We start from the raw sequence: 15,497 nt of genomic DNA, 5'->3' as shown, positions 1-15,497 counted from the left end.
GGTAACAACTCTCTGAAGTCTTAGATGATTGTTAGCATTTTTTCAAATAAAGTATTTTAAAAATTAAGTTATGTACTTTCTTTCTTTTTTTTTTGAGATGGAGTTTCTTTCTCTCACCCAGGCTGGAGTGCAGTGGCGTGATCTGAGCTCACTGCAAGCTCCGTCTCCTAGATTCATGCCATTCTCCTGCCTCAGCCTCCTGAATAGCTGGGACTACAGGCACTTGCCACCACGCCTGGCTAATTTTTTTTTGTATTTTTAGTAGAGATGGAGTTTCACCGTGTTAGCCGGGATGATCTTGATTTCCTGACCTCGTGATCCACCCATCTCGGACTCCCAAGGTGCTGACAGGTGTGAGCCACCACTCTCGGCCTGTACTTTTTTAGATATAAATCTATTGTACACTTAAAAGACTACAGTATAGTGTAAACATAACTTGTGTGTACACTAGGAAACCAAAACATTTGTGTGGCTCACTTTACTGTGATATTTGCTTTCTTGTGGGAACCAAACCTACGTTTCTGAGGTGTACCTGTATTAATTTTAAAATGAAACAGTATCTTTTTCACTGTCTTCAGATTGATAAGGAATGTAATTAAATTTTAGTGTCTAAATTCCTTTTGGAAAAAAATGCCCCTTAAAAACACTTTGAATGTTATAATGGGCGTATTAGTGGTGTTTTGTTTACTAGGAGGTGTTGTGCTTAAGTAAAATTGCGAATTCATTCATCCGACAGTACAAGTAGAAGTAATATCGTGATGGGGTATGTGTGTGTGTGTGTCTGTGTGTGTTTGTAAAATAGTGTTTCCAAATATGTGGGTTTTGGCTTTGGTTTTTTTTTTTTTTTGCCCCCCTTCAAGTATGACCCACTAGGCTTACTAGATATAAGCGGTTGCTTACATTTCTTAAAGGGTGGCTTTCTATTGAGTTACCCATTTACGTGCCATAGGTGTGCATACAAATGGCATAGGAGATGCAACAATGCTACACGATCCTCTGACTTTAAATCCTTCTAGCTGTTCTCTGTGACTCAGTTGTCCAAATTCAAAAATAAGTTGTAACAGTTAATGCTTACTGAATTATCCATGACTCATAATAGATAATTGTGTCTCAGTTGTCCAACCTTCTATATCAGGTGCTTCTAACCCGAAGTCCGTTGGTGAATTTTAGGGGTCTACAAGCTTCTTGAGTTATGTATAAAACTTTGCCTGTGTATGTGTTTTGGTGAGGGAGAGTGCCCATACCCTTCTAGAAAAGTTCATGATTTTTCCCCTCTCCAAAAAAATGTTAGAATCATGAATCATTCTTGAAGCCTAGGACACTAACCTGATGTCAAGGATTTGAGTACTTTCCTCCCAAACTGTCATTGGCGTGTCAAGTTTGTTAAAAAGGTACTCTTTCCAGAGTATTTGTAAGTTTAATACAAAATTCTGTCATGTGGTTAATTTTTAATTGAATAATTTGGAGACTTCAGCTCTTAAATGAATGTTATCAGTGTCTTCCAACTTTACTCAGCTTTTATTTATTTATGCAATGTTGATGAAAACCTGAGTACTAGTCATTTATGCAGAGAAAAAGTCTTATGGATTTATTATTCTGCTTTCAGAAAATATGGCAATTTCCCATAATATTTTTTTAAAATAAACTTTCCATGACCTACGCTTTACAGAGAATAGTAAAATACTATTTCTACCCCCCTTATTCTCAGGGAATACATTCCAAGACCCTCAGTAGATGCCAGAAATGGCAGATAGTGCTGAACCTTGTATATACGATGCATGAATTTCTTTTTCTTTATTCATAATTTCATGTATAGAATATTCCTTATTGTAGATTTTTGCAACCTCAGCATACAGTTTTTCTTCCTAAGAACTCAAAGGAAGTACTTTATGGCTTTTTTTTTTTTTTTTTTTTTTTTTTTGGCATATTCAAATTGCCAGCATCACTCCTCTTTGCACTTGGGGCCATTATGAAGTAAAATAAGGGTTACTCGAACTGCATAATTACTGTTGTTGCCAAACTGCAAGTCAATCTGATAACTGAGATGGCTACAAAGTGATCAGTGAGCAAGTGCATACAGCGTGTGGTTACCGGACAAAGGGACGATTCATGTCCAGGTTGGGATAGAGTGGAACAACAGGAGATTTCACTGTGCCACTTAGAAGTGTGTGCAGTTTAAAACATATGAATTGTTTATTTCTGGAAGTTTCCATTAGTATATTTGGACTATGATTGACCAGGGAAAACAAAAGAAAAGGTAAGCGGGGCCTACTGTGGTGGGAACCCAACAAACTAAACTAATTCTTTTTTCCTGCAAATTGTTTAGAAGAGATGTAAATCAAAGGGAAATTAAGTTTATTTTAGGTATTTAGTCAGAAAGATAATTTTTGAAGGGAATACTCTGTGTTAATATTCCTAACCTGTTATGTCTAGATAATCCTAAATTGAATATTTATGATGATCTTTTGGTAAATCTGTAATACTTGCTTTTATAAGTGTACTCGCTTATATTAGTATATATTCTGTATACTTTCCCATGCCAAATCAGGAAAGTAATACATTAGTAGTATTTTAGGAACAAGGGTTTAAACACAAAATCTTCTTGAATAATAATCAGAAAAATCATCTGACAATTGCATGTAGCTCATTCTGCCAGATATTTTGGTTTCAGTATGATTGTACTGACAGGTGATATATTTTAATCATAATGCTAGGTTGTAGGACTTTGTGGCCAAATGAGAAAATAGTACTCAGAGCATAGCTAATTAAAAAACAATCATTCCAACACAATTACCTGAATGTAGAAATCTGCATATTACTTGATAGTAGTTGTATCAGGTTGTTCTTGTATTGCTATAAATAAATACCTGGGACAAGGTAACTTACAAAGAAAAGAAGTTGAATTGGCTCATGGTTCTGCAGGCTGTACATACATGGCTCCAGCATCTGCTTCTGGTGAGGCCTCAGAAAGCTTACTAGGTGGAGGTGTGCTGAAGTAAAAGTGCTAATTCATTTATTCATCCAACAGTTACTTGAGTACCTGTTCTAAAGCTGGTATTGCAGCAGTGAGCAAAAATATTTCCAAAAGCTTTGCTAGTACAAGTAGACTAATGTGGTGGGGTGTGGGTGTATGTGTGTGAAATAGTGTTTCCAAATATGTGGGGTTTGTAATATAGCCAAACATGATTATATTGCACACTAAGCTTATGAAAGGCTTATGTTAAGAATGAAATCATTTTATAAACATCAAAACAATTCATTCACAATGGATAAAAAAGAAGCCTTTCACATGTAGTGAAATTAACCAAGGCTTGGACTCTCTTCAGTAGGTATGATGTTAGGAAAATTTGTTGAATTCGGGAGAGAAACTCATATCTAGAAAGAGATTATGACCCTAAATAATTGTACTTTTAGCTTTTGTCCAACATGCTTTGCGAAATCAGAGACTTGAGGAAGGCTGTTCTCAAGTATTTTCAGAGAGGTTTTTAGTAGCAGCTGGTATGGAGTCAATTCTGTAAAGAATGTAGGGCTGTGTTATAATGACATTAATAAAATAGCCCCCACGTGCACTGTCAAAATCCATCCTAATCTGGCTGTGGTTTGGTGCCAGGTTGTTGCAATTTTTTTTTTTTTTTTTTTTTCCACTGGTAGTTAAATGACCATGGGAAGAATTTTGGCTTCTGTGACTAGGTGGGACTTCCAGGCCATTGGCAGTGATTTCAGAAATCTCCCTTCTTTGGCACCCAGTGGCCTGATCTGGGAAGGTATTATGTCTGGGAAATGCAGATCGGGGACTTCTGCACCTTCCTCTTCCAAAACTGGGTTGCCTGCTGTTTCTTGGCCTGGTTTGGTCCTCTGCTTCATATTCTTGCCACCCTACCCTATCCTCAGCAGAAAGTAGTAACTTTAACTGGTTCCACCAAGCAGAAGGAGCCAGTTGTCTTATGCCAGTGTGTGTTGTATTTGGGTTTTATTGTATTTTAAATATTGATGCTCTTACTCTGGGAGCTTAAAAACTATCCACATGTGTGTGGCAGGAATACCAGCTATTTGTCCTTTTCTAACCCTTGATCACATTGGTAGGTACAGTTTTTAGTTCAAGCCATGTTGTTGAATAAGTCTATGTAAGGCTCTTATCTTGAACCATGTTTCATAAAAGTATTAGTTGTTTCAAGTATTCAAATTATTCTGAATTTGAATAGCATTAAAGGATGGGTTAATTTAAGGGTTATCTTTAACATTTTTTATTCTTTAATTGAAACTTGAAATTACAGTTGACCCTTGAACAATGAAGGGGTCGGGAGATCAACCCCCTGTACGGATAAAAATCCTTGTATAACTTTTGACTCCCCCCAATCTTAACTACTAGTAACCCACTGTTAACTGGAAACTTTACTGATAACATAAACATTTGATTAACACATATTTTGTACGTTATTTGTATTATATACTGTATTCTTATTACAAAGTAAGCTAGAGAAAAAAAATGTTAAGAAAATCTTAAGGAAGAGAAAATATATTTACTATTCATTATGTGAAAGTGGATCATTATAAAGATCATCCCTTTGAGGAGGCTCGGAAAAGTGCAGAAAGGAGGGGTTGTTCTTGCTGTCTCAAGGCTGGCAGAGGCAGAAGAAAACTCACGTTAGTGTGACCCTATGTTGTTGAGGAGCCAACCATACTGCATTTGTGCATGCAAAAATGAAATCTGAACAAAATTATTAGTACTTTAGTGAAGATTTTCTTGTGTTATCTAGAACTTGTATGAGATTTGTTTTTTTTTTTTTAATCTAATCTGTGTTACAAGTATCATTGTGTATTTATGGAGGAGTGATCTTTTAAAAGATTCCCACAGACAAGGGTCTTCCTAGTTCTGTGAGATTGTTCAGTTAGAAATGATTCACTTTCCAGGGAGTATTTACCCTGCTGCAAAAGAATAGCAGGCTACTAGGTGTAAAATAAATCACACAGAAGCATTTTCTTTTTTCATCTTACAAATTTATTTAGACAAGTAAGATCTTGTTATATTTTAAATGGCACTTACCTACCTAACACTCTCCAGTGCTTTCTCTCTTGCTTAGAATAAAATCCAGACTTTTACCATAACCTGTGGCCCATATCTGGCTCTGCCTGCTTTCTGATTCTCTCATGAGACTCTATTCTCTCATAAATTGTGGTTCCACTTGGCTTCTTTCTATTCTTATACATCAAGATCCCTCCTGCCTCCTTTGTGCTTATTGATCCTAAAGCTCTTCCCTCAGATCTTCAGCACTTGGCTCAAATACATCCTCCAGTAAAGGTCCTTTCCTTACCAAGCAACCTAAAGTAGTCACCCTGACGTACTTTTTGTGTTTTGTGATCAAGGGTTAGAAAAAGACAAATAGCTGGTATTCCTGCCGCACACATGTAGATTGTTTTTAAGCTCTAAGAATAAAAAGCACATACTTTTTGTGGTTGTTTTGGACCTAACAATTCTGTTTTGTTGTCCTTTTGTATAAACTTTGTTACATTAATTAGCAGAAATTGTCTTGCTTTTTCATTGTTGATTTGCTCCCTAGACAATAGACTCTGTTACTAGAGACACTGGTTTCCAGTCCTCCCTCAAGGTGTTAGTCAAGGTTTTCCAGAGAAACTGAACCAATAGAGGATATGTCTAGAATGAGATTTACTTAAGGAATTGGCTCAGGCAATTATGGAGGCTGTAAAGTCCTATGATCTGACTACAAGCTGGAGACCCAGGAAAGCTGGTGGTGTAATTCAGAAGCGTGAGAGGTAAAAAGCTGACTCCAGTCAGCGTATAAGACCTAATACGCAAGGGCAGATCAACATTCAGCTCAAGCAGTCAGGCAAACAGAGAATGTAACCTTCCTTCACCTCTTTGTTCTGTTCAGGCCTTCAGTAGATGGGATGATACACACATTGATCAGGGCCATCTGTTTTACTCAGTTTACTGATTAAAATGCCATCCTGTTTTAGGAAGCCCTCACAGATGTGCCCAGAAATAATGTTTAGCCAGATAGCTGGGCATTCGATGACCCAGTTAACCCATTTGTGCCAAAAGTTGCAAATTTTTTTGTGAAAAATCAGACCTTGGCCATGACCTTGAGCAGTAGAATATAAATAACTCCCACAAGCTTAGTGTTCCAATAATGGAACACTAGGCATAAATGGATTGACACATAAAATTAACCATCACATTCGATTACCTTATTAGATTGTCATAAAGATTAAGTTAGTTAATATATGACAGGCACTTAAAATAGTGTCATGCACGTAGTAGCAATATATGTTACTTGCTATTATTAATGTCATTACTATTATCATGTTAGTGGTTTTGTTCTTTTCATTTCTGTATCCTCATTGCCAAAAATAATACTTGGAGGTTAGTATGTGCTCACTTAATATTTGTCGAGTGAATTAAAGTGATTTAATAAGTATAAACTTCGTATGTAACGTAATAGAACCTAAATGTTTCTACTTGTGAAATGTGTATTATGTTGTATCGTATTTTATCACTGAAAACAGAGTTGCTTTTGGTAGTGCCCATATTACCTTTGGTTTTTGAAAATGTATACATTTTACATGATTTTAAAGGTTAAAATAGGAATGTTAGTTGCATTATATAAGCATATTTTCATATTTGAGAAATAGAAACCATTTTTTGAGAGAAAAATTGGTGTTAATATTTTTAAGTAAGTCTGGGGTAAGCCTATTAGTTTGCAGGTGAAATTACTTGCATCTTGAATGAGAGGAGTTTTTATTTTTAAATTTCTTAATTTTCACGTTTTTTCCCACAATGAAATATACCCTGAATATTCTCATTCCACACCACATCATGTCCTAATTATAGCAGCACTAAAAAGTGTTTTATTGGAATCTAGTCAGACTAAAGATCAACTTTCCCTGTATACAATAAATCACAGTGCTCTTGCTTACATTATACAGATTTTTTGTTTTAAGGTATTAAGCTTCATTAAATAAACTTTCTTTTTTTCTTTATTTGAATTTCAAATTTGAGTTATTTTTTTCCTCAGATAAGAAACCAGCCAATTATAAATCATACGACTAATTAATCTGAAGTTACTTCTATTCTAAGTGGAAATTTACTTTACTATAGCTCTGTAATACTCTGTAGCCAAAGTACTGTTAATTTTCACCAGATTTCAAGACAGTTTCGTTACTTAGAATCATACCTTTTGTATGTGCAGAATGGACATAGGTGAAGGTTGAGTAAGAAGAAAATATGGTTAAAAAGTTGAAGCCATTATTTGACAACACATTAGTGTTCTGACCTTAATATAATAGCTTGATTATCCTAAGTTTGAAGTTTTTTCTTCCATGCTATAGACATCAAGTTAAATAGAAACATGATTGGATCCTAATGTGTTTTTTAAAGATAGTATATATTAACTGTTTTATCTTTTTAAGTTTTATGAACTAATAACTCAAGGCTATTGTAGACATTCTTGAAACAATTTTAAGTATACCCCAGAAGTAAACTCAGAAGTAACCAAAATATCAGTTCAGTGGAGAACCATTCTTTAGTTTTTTAAATTGATGAGAGCTGTCAAGCATGGTGGCTCATGCCTATAATCCCAGCACTTTAAGAGGCTAAGGCAGGATGATTGCTTGAGCCCAGGAGTTCAAGACCAACCAGGGCAGCATAGTGAGACTTCGATTCTATAAAAATAAAACAAGTTAGCTGAGTGTGGTGGCATGTGCCTGTAGTCCCAGCTGCTCAGGAGGCTGAGGCAGGAGGATCACTTGAGCCCAGGAAGCCAAGAGTGCAGTGAGCCATGATCATGCCACTATACTCTAGCCTGGGTGACAAAGCGAGACCTTGTCCCCCAAAAAATAAAAAATAAAAAAATTTACTAGAACCTAATGAAGCTGAAATTGAAATTGAAAAGCACCAGAAAATACTGACTCTAATTTTTACTCTTGCAGTGATTTTTCTGTTCAGTAGGATGCATTTAAATGGGCATTGATCATAAATGGTTTTCCAAATTTGACTAAGACCCATTGAGTATTTCCACTCATTTTATCTGTTAAGTTAATAAATTTCTATTTAGAGTCAATTAAATTTTAGTGGCTTATGGCTTACCTTTTTATGTTAGAAAGAAATCACTATTTTATTAAAAGCATAAAGCTTTAATCAAGTCACAGAAAACTTGATGTTTAGGTGAGGGTAGTGTTCTAGTTAGCAGACTTTTTATTTCAGTCAACTGTTACCCAAAGGTATTTTTATTTGCCTAAATTCTTTTCTGCAAATTCTTCCTAATATTTTAGATCGGTTTCCTGACTTACTCAGTTTACTGATTCAAATGCCAGACTCTTTTAGGAATCCCTCACAGATGTGCCCAGAAATAACGTTTAGCCAGATATTCCATGACCCCGTTAACCCATTTATGCCAGAAGTTATAAATTTCTTTGTGAAAAATCAGACCTTGGCCATGACCTTGAGTAGTAGGATATAAATAACTATAAACTCTAAGTAGTTTATAGATTGAAACCTTTTTTTGATGGAAGGTTTACTAAGGCATCATTTATAAACAACATAGTTTAAGGTAGTGGTTCTCAACTGGAGGTGATTTTGCCTGGTAGAGGACATTTGTCAATGTCTGGAGTAATTTTTTATTGTCATACCTTGGAATGGGAGAGCTGCTACTGGCATCTAGTGAGTTAAGGCCAGGGATGCTGTTAAACATCCTATATGTCTTGTGCAAGACACTCCCCTGTCTCCAAAGAGTTACCCAGTACAAAATGTCAGTAGTGCTAGGGTTGAGAAACTGGTTTAGAATTAGTAATGATTTGTGCCATCATTGTACATACTAAAATAATATTTATCATGGACACTGAAGATAATTACAGAAGTGCTTTGACTAAAAAAGTCAGAATTTTTTTGAATAAGCTTTTAGCTCTTGAGATGATTGCTTTGAGGAATATGTTTCTCTAGGCATGTCTAGAATGTTTTTTAAACATTATTTGCTGCTGCTTCTTAGTTATTGCACAAAAGTGTGGACAAGACCCAGGCATAATAGACTCTAGGAGTGATTCAGATGCACTTAATGATCACATCTGTTTCGTGAGGTTATGTGTTGTTTCTCTGGTAGCAGTGAAAGAAAATGATTTGCAAGGAATAGAGGAGGCGTTAGTTGAACCACGAACTATGAACTAACTCTCAGTTTGTGCTGCCCACAGTGAAGGCAGATTACTTAAGTTAAAGACAGTATATATTTTGTTATCCTTTTCTTAACTCTAGGATTCTTTCATCGTCCTAAATGTCAACCCAAGCAACGTGGACTTTTTGTTTGCCTTAGCTGATGCTAGCTCCCTTTTCCCATAGCCATGAATTTACAGGCATTCTCACAGCCACTTTCTATCTAGATCTCAGTAGTATGTTTTGCCATAGTTTGTGGGTTTTCTCCCTCCAAGTACTTATTCACACTCTCAGATTATCAGAGTGAATTCCATACTTGAAGTTAGGGTAGATGGTGTATGTTGGAAAATGCAGTGTACTTTGGCACTAAAGCCTGGGAGAAAAGCACCGCATATCTGTGCTTGAACTGTTGCTTCTGGTTGACTTAAAGTTAAGTCACGTCTTTAAAAAGTAACTTACTTATAATTTTACAGCATTGTGAATTAAAATTTATCCTAGAGTTATTAGCTATACTTTTACATTCACTTTTTTGTTTTTAAAGATTTTCCTTTGGCTAGAAATGAAGTTCTGGAATACATGTTTTATTGTTACTGTTTTTCCTTGTAGGTCTACTTCCCCAGCAGGACAGCATCATTCTCCTATATCTTCTAGACATCACTCATCTTCCTCACAATCAGGATCATCTATTCAAAGACATTCTCCTTCTCCTCGTCGAAAAAGAACTCCTTCACCATCTTATCAACGGACACTAACTCCACCTTTACGACGCTCTGCCTCTCCTTATCCTTCACATTCGTTGTCGTCTCCTCAGAGAAAGCAGAGTCCTCCAAGGCATCGCTCTCCAATGCGAGAGAAAGGGAGACATGATCATGAACGAACTTCACAATCTCATGATCGACGTCATGAAAGGAGGGAAGGTGTGTACTTTACTTTGATTTTTTTAATTGAAAAATTGGATATCCAGCTTCATTGTTGTAACGAGAAATGGAGGAGGACTTTGCTATGTTAAGTCTTCTGTAACACACAGACTAGAATTCTTGAGGGCAATAGGAGATGCTTAACAACATGGGAATGTAAGCTATTAGGTATATACAGGTTGGTATTTACAGGTATGCTAAGCTGGTGCTTTCTTTAGTTAAGATGTTCTAGCCGGGCACAGTGGCTCATGCCTGTAATCCCAACAGTTTGGAAGGCCAAGGTGGGTAGATCACGAGGTCAGGAGATTGAGACCATCCTGGCTAATACAGTGAGACCCCGTACCTACTAAAAAATGCAAAAAATTAGCTGGGCATGGTGGCATGCGCCTGTAGTCCCAGCTACTCGGGAGGCTGAGGCAGGAGAATTGCTTGAACCTGGGAGGCGGAGGTTGCATTGAGCTGAGATTGCACCACCCTACTCCAGCCTGGGCAACAGTGCAAGATTCCAGCTCAAAAATAATAATAATAATAAAAGATATTCTGCTGAGTAAGTACTGTCAAGTTCTGGAAATTTTTGGCCATCTGATCCTTAGAGCATCCATTTCAATTGCTGAGTTAATGTATTTTGAAAACGAAGTGAAGGGAAGAAAAGCAACAAATCAGGGAGCATAGTTGGAAAGCATCAGAAGTGTTTTGATAAAGGAGTGAAGGCTGGGGGGAATTGCAGAAGGTCATTGCAAACCAACTCGTCAAATTTCTAGGTCATAATAAAGAAGTGAGCAAAGTGGTTTTCCTTTTTATATCCCTGAGAATTAAGTTAACTTTGGATTTGCTACTCCCCATTCAGGCTGAGATTTTATTGTTACCTGGCAATAAAGCCTGTTTAATAGCTCTCATCTCTTTCTTTACTTCTTGTCTAAGCTTCTGGTCTTTGTAGATTTAACTTACTAAGTCTGTTTTCTAACTTCTCCTGTGTTCATTTTTTAACATAGTAAGTACTCAGGAAATGCTTACTTGCAACAACATTTATATTTAATTTGCCTTTTAAGCGCCTCTGTGTGAGTGGAGTACAGCAGTCTCCTATGAAACATGTTGAATTTAGTATTCTCTTCCTATCAACAGTGCAAGCAATAATTAATCGGGTTTTTTTGTTCAAGAAAATGGCGGGTGAGAATGATATTCAAGAAAATAAGCAGGGACTGGGGAAAGCACCTATTTGATAGAATTTTTTGTGTGTGTGTATGATTTTGGGACTAGGTCAGCACAGCAGTATTTATGGAACATTGATAAGATGGGAAAATTCTCTTATGTTGTACCTTTCTATAAATTTTAATAAGATATTTAACAACTAGAGTTGACCAGGAATATAGTACATATTTAATGACTTCTTATTGAATGAAAACTCCCTTAACATTATTAAACATACTAATGAAGGGAAAATAGTAAGCAATTGAGTCTCATAGGAATGCTTGTATTAAGGGATTCTTCTCGTAACAAACCATAATTGTTTTAAGTTCTTTGTAAGTACTTAAAAAATTGTTCCTCTCTATTTAGATGTCATTTTCTGAAATAAGAATAATTTTGGTGGAAGGATAGGGAGGTAGGTAAAGAACAAAATACAGTACCTAGTACCTAGATGTGTTTGTAAAGACAGATGGGCGCATCATGAGAAAAAGATCTGGCACTAAGTGAACACATTTTCAGGCACAGCTGGTATTGGGGGAGGAGTAGAAGTGAAAGATATGCACAGAAAGGGATGGAGATATGTCACATCTTTGCCTCTTGCCTTTGTCCTTAAACGGGATTTGTGGATATGGATATATGGACAAAGGAATTGGTGGGGGAGATAGGTTATTGATGAGGGTCTGAGGGCCTTGTGGTTACAAGATGTTTGGGTCCATGAGAAAGTCTGTGGGCCTAGCCACTAGACAAAGAGAAAAGGAAGTAAACTTATAATGTTTTGGGCATGAGGCTGCTAGAGTTGCCAACATAGCCTCAGACTAGGGCAATTCCAGAGTATAAGAGCAACTTGCAGAAGAATCTGATAAAAAGGGCAGTATTTATTCTTTGAGGTTCTCTTGTTAATTCTTTGGCTTCATATCAGATTTGTTATAATCAGTTTATGCCCTTTCTAAATATATGTAAAGAGTGGTTTCTGATCTTTCCAAATTATGGGATTGACTAAGCCATTTAAGTTTTGGGTCTCTATTTCTTTATTATAAAATGACATGGTTTTTTCAGATAGTCAGTGTCGTTCAGTCCAGCTTTTAAAAAGTGAAAGTATTTTTTTTTTCTATGAAATGCTTTTTTGTTTATTCATTTTAAAGAGAAAGACTCTCATCTTACTATGTTGCTCAGGCTGAACTCAAATTCCTGGATTCAAGCAATCCTCCTACCTCAGCCTCCCAAGTAGCTGGCACTGTAGGTACATGCCACCACACCCAGCTAGAAAGTGCTCTAAGAAAGCTTTAAAGACTTGCACACATGAGTGTTATACCATTAAACAGTGCAGGAAAAGAGAGTGAATAACAGTATCACTTAACCAGCTAGCTTACTCACCATAGGCTACCCTCGAGTACTTAAGTACATTTGAGGAGGTCACATACGGTCTAGTTTAACCTAGCTTAATAGTTGACAGAAAAGATTCAAGTAACTGAAGTGTCTTTGTATTTAAAAGTGGTTTCTAAAAAGTAAGCCATCAATGATAGGAGATCAACGTATTTGTTTCAGTTGTTTAGGATCTGTAAGTATAGGTAAGTCGGGGCAGAGGAAATTCATGTTCAGAGTTTATCTAATGAAGAACATTGTTATCAAGTGTTAATTATCTTTGGGATTTTAGCTTCTTATTTTTTGCAAAGAACATGAATTGTCATTGTAATAAAATTTTTAAAGTTCTGTATTAAATATGTTGTCTAGTTTCCTGAAACTTTGTAAAGGCAATTACAGTCGATTTCCAAAATTGCATTATAGATACTAGGGGCAAACGAGACAGAGAAAAGGACTCAAGAGAAGAACGAGAGTATGAACAGGATCAGAGCTCTTCTAGAGACCACAGAGATGACAGAGAACCTCGAGATGGTCGGGATCGGAGAGATGCCAGAGATACTAGGGACCGAAGGGAACTAAGAGACTCCAGAGACATTCGGGACTCAAGAGAGATGAGGGATTATAGCAGAGATACCAAAGAGAGCCGTGATCCCAGAGATTCTCGGTCCACTCGTGATGCCCATGACTACAGGGACCGTGAAGGTCGAGATACTCATCGAAAGGAGGATGCATATCCAGAAGAATCCCGGAGTTATGGCCGAAACCATTTGAGAGAAGAAAGTTCTCGTACCGAAATAAGGAACGAGTCCAGAAATGAGTCTCGAAGTGAAATTAGAAATGACCGAATGGGCAGAAGCAGGGGGAGAGTTCCTGAGTTACCTGAAAAGGGTAAGGTTTTTGACTTGTCAATGAACTATATCTTATATAGAAAGTATAACATCTCCTAAGATTTCTAATATGTTGTTTCTTACATTCGTTATCATTTTGTCACAGTAATTTTTAATTAATTGAACTTATAGTCTTCCTTATAAATTCCTAATTGGAATTACTAGTTAAAATAGCAGAAGGTAAATGGAGCTTGAGCTAGACCCCCCCAATTATATCCAGTCATGCCTGTCATCTTGATTAATGTAGAACACTAAGAAAATCACTATCAGACAAAAAAGTAGAATCACAAGGAACTTACTTTCTTTTAAATAGGTATAAATATGATAAAATGTTCATTAAATTAAAGTAGAATTAAAGTGGTGGGTTTTCAAAATTGTTGGCATCAGAAATGACTGATTTGTGTATTCTTCAGTATTTGTACTTGCTTCAGACCCTGTCAAACTGCCACATGTCATTATCTTGAGCCATTTTTCTTTTCATAAAAAGTATTTGCCATCACCCAAATGACTTAAATATATTGTAACTATTTCCAAACTGCTGAGACTTAATTATCATGACCTCTCTTTACCTCCACCTGCTTTTCTCCCCTCTCCCCAAACACTGCTGCAGAACTTTGATCACTTTTATTCTTTCCATTGGTCTGTTAGTCAATCCTTATCAGTATTACAGCTTCATATTTGTGTTGAGGGTCCTTTAGCTTCTTTGAGCTGCCTTGTGTTTTCTTGACCCTTTACTTTTTCATGTCAATTTTAGAAAACAGTTTTTAGTTTCATAAAAAACTATTGGATTTTTATTTCAAATGCGTCAACTTAATTTATAATATTTCCAATATTTTTTACATTTTTTTTTCCTGGGTATCCTCTATTTTTGTTGCCATTGTAAATAGTGCTTTTACATTTTGTAAGATAAAAAAATTTTTTAATTATGCATATACATGGTTCAAAATTTTGAATGTATAAAAGGACATATAGTGAAAAGCCTCCCTTGTACCCTGACCACTCTTTTGCCAGCTTTGTATGTATTCTTCCCAAAAAACATTTTACGCAAGCAAATAAATATCCATTTGATTTCCCCTCTGGATTTACAAAAATAATTTTTAAAAACACTGGAAAAAACTATGTACTGTTTTATATCCTACTGTTTTCAACCAGTAAAAATATCTTTCATGTCTTTCTTTGTGGTAAACAGCTATTTTCTTCTTTTGGCACATGTTATCTATTGTAGAATATACCATACAGTCAGCAAGTGCTGCATTACTGGGTATTTTGGTTTTCCAATCTTGATCTCTTTCAAACAATGCTTTAGTGAATAACTGTGTATGTATGTCACTAAATGGTGTCTCTTATAACATTGCATTTTCTAATGCTTTGTTGGTACATGGAAATGGTAATTGGCATTTGTATATTAATCTTACATTTAAATGATGTTGCTATATTTTCTTGATCTAATTAGATTGTCTTAACAAATGTTCCTAGGAACAGACTGATTTGGCTCTTTTCTGATTATTAATTTTCTGTCAGTAACCTGCTGAGCATCTTTATCAATACAGTGTTAAATATAAGTAGAGTGGGCTTTGCTTTGTTTCAGATTTTAAAGGACTGTTGCTGGCATTTTATTACTAAGTATGGTGTTTGTGGATTTTTTGCAGATGCTTTTTATTGCGTTAAGGATTAAGTTCTCTCACCCCATTTTAGTTGTCAGAAAATACTCTGTTGAAAGTCAGTTCTTTGGGAAATGTATTTGTTAACTCTTATTTTGTGACTCAGTGGTCTGTTTTTGTAAGCGTTCTACATATGCTTTCAAGGGAGTTGCATTTGTAATGGTTGAATGCAGAGTGTTTCTCTAAGATAAAGTTTGTTTAACTACACTTTCAAATCTACATGTAATTTTTCTTAGTCTGCTTGTTCTGTCATTACAGAGAGGTGAGTTAAGTCTTCCACTATCATTGTGGAATTTGTAGATTTGTTCATTTCTTCTTATAGTTT

The 15,497-nt window shown here is 36.0% G+C and overlaps 1 protein-coding gene across 8 annotated transcripts in view; it reads left to right on the top strand.

Annotated features, from left to right (window-relative positions):
* Positions 1 to 15,497, top strand: part of ZC3H13 (zinc finger CCCH-type containing 13) — a 93,991-nt gene that overhangs the window by 50,354 nt on the left and 28,140 nt on the right. For all 8 annotated transcript variants that reach the window (XM_037986714.2, XM_007960338.3, XM_037986712.2 and 5 more), the window contains exons 9-10: positions 9,767 to 10,077; positions 13,048 to 13,512. In XM_037986714.2, coding sequence (XP_037842642.2) covers positions 9,767 to 10,077; positions 13,048 to 13,512 — 776 coding nt within the window. The remainder of the gene's footprint in view (positions 1 to 9,766; positions 10,078 to 13,047; positions 13,513 to 15,497) is intronic.

This window comes from Chlorocebus sabaeus, chromosome 3, assembly GCF_047675955.1.
Source record: "Chlorocebus sabaeus isolate Y175 chromosome 3, mChlSab1.0.hap1, whole genome shotgun sequence".
Classification (NCBI taxonomy): Eukaryota; Metazoa; Chordata; class Mammalia; order Primates; family Cercopithecidae; genus Chlorocebus; species Chlorocebus sabaeus.
This window is presented reverse-complemented; position numbering and strand designations above follow the sequence as displayed.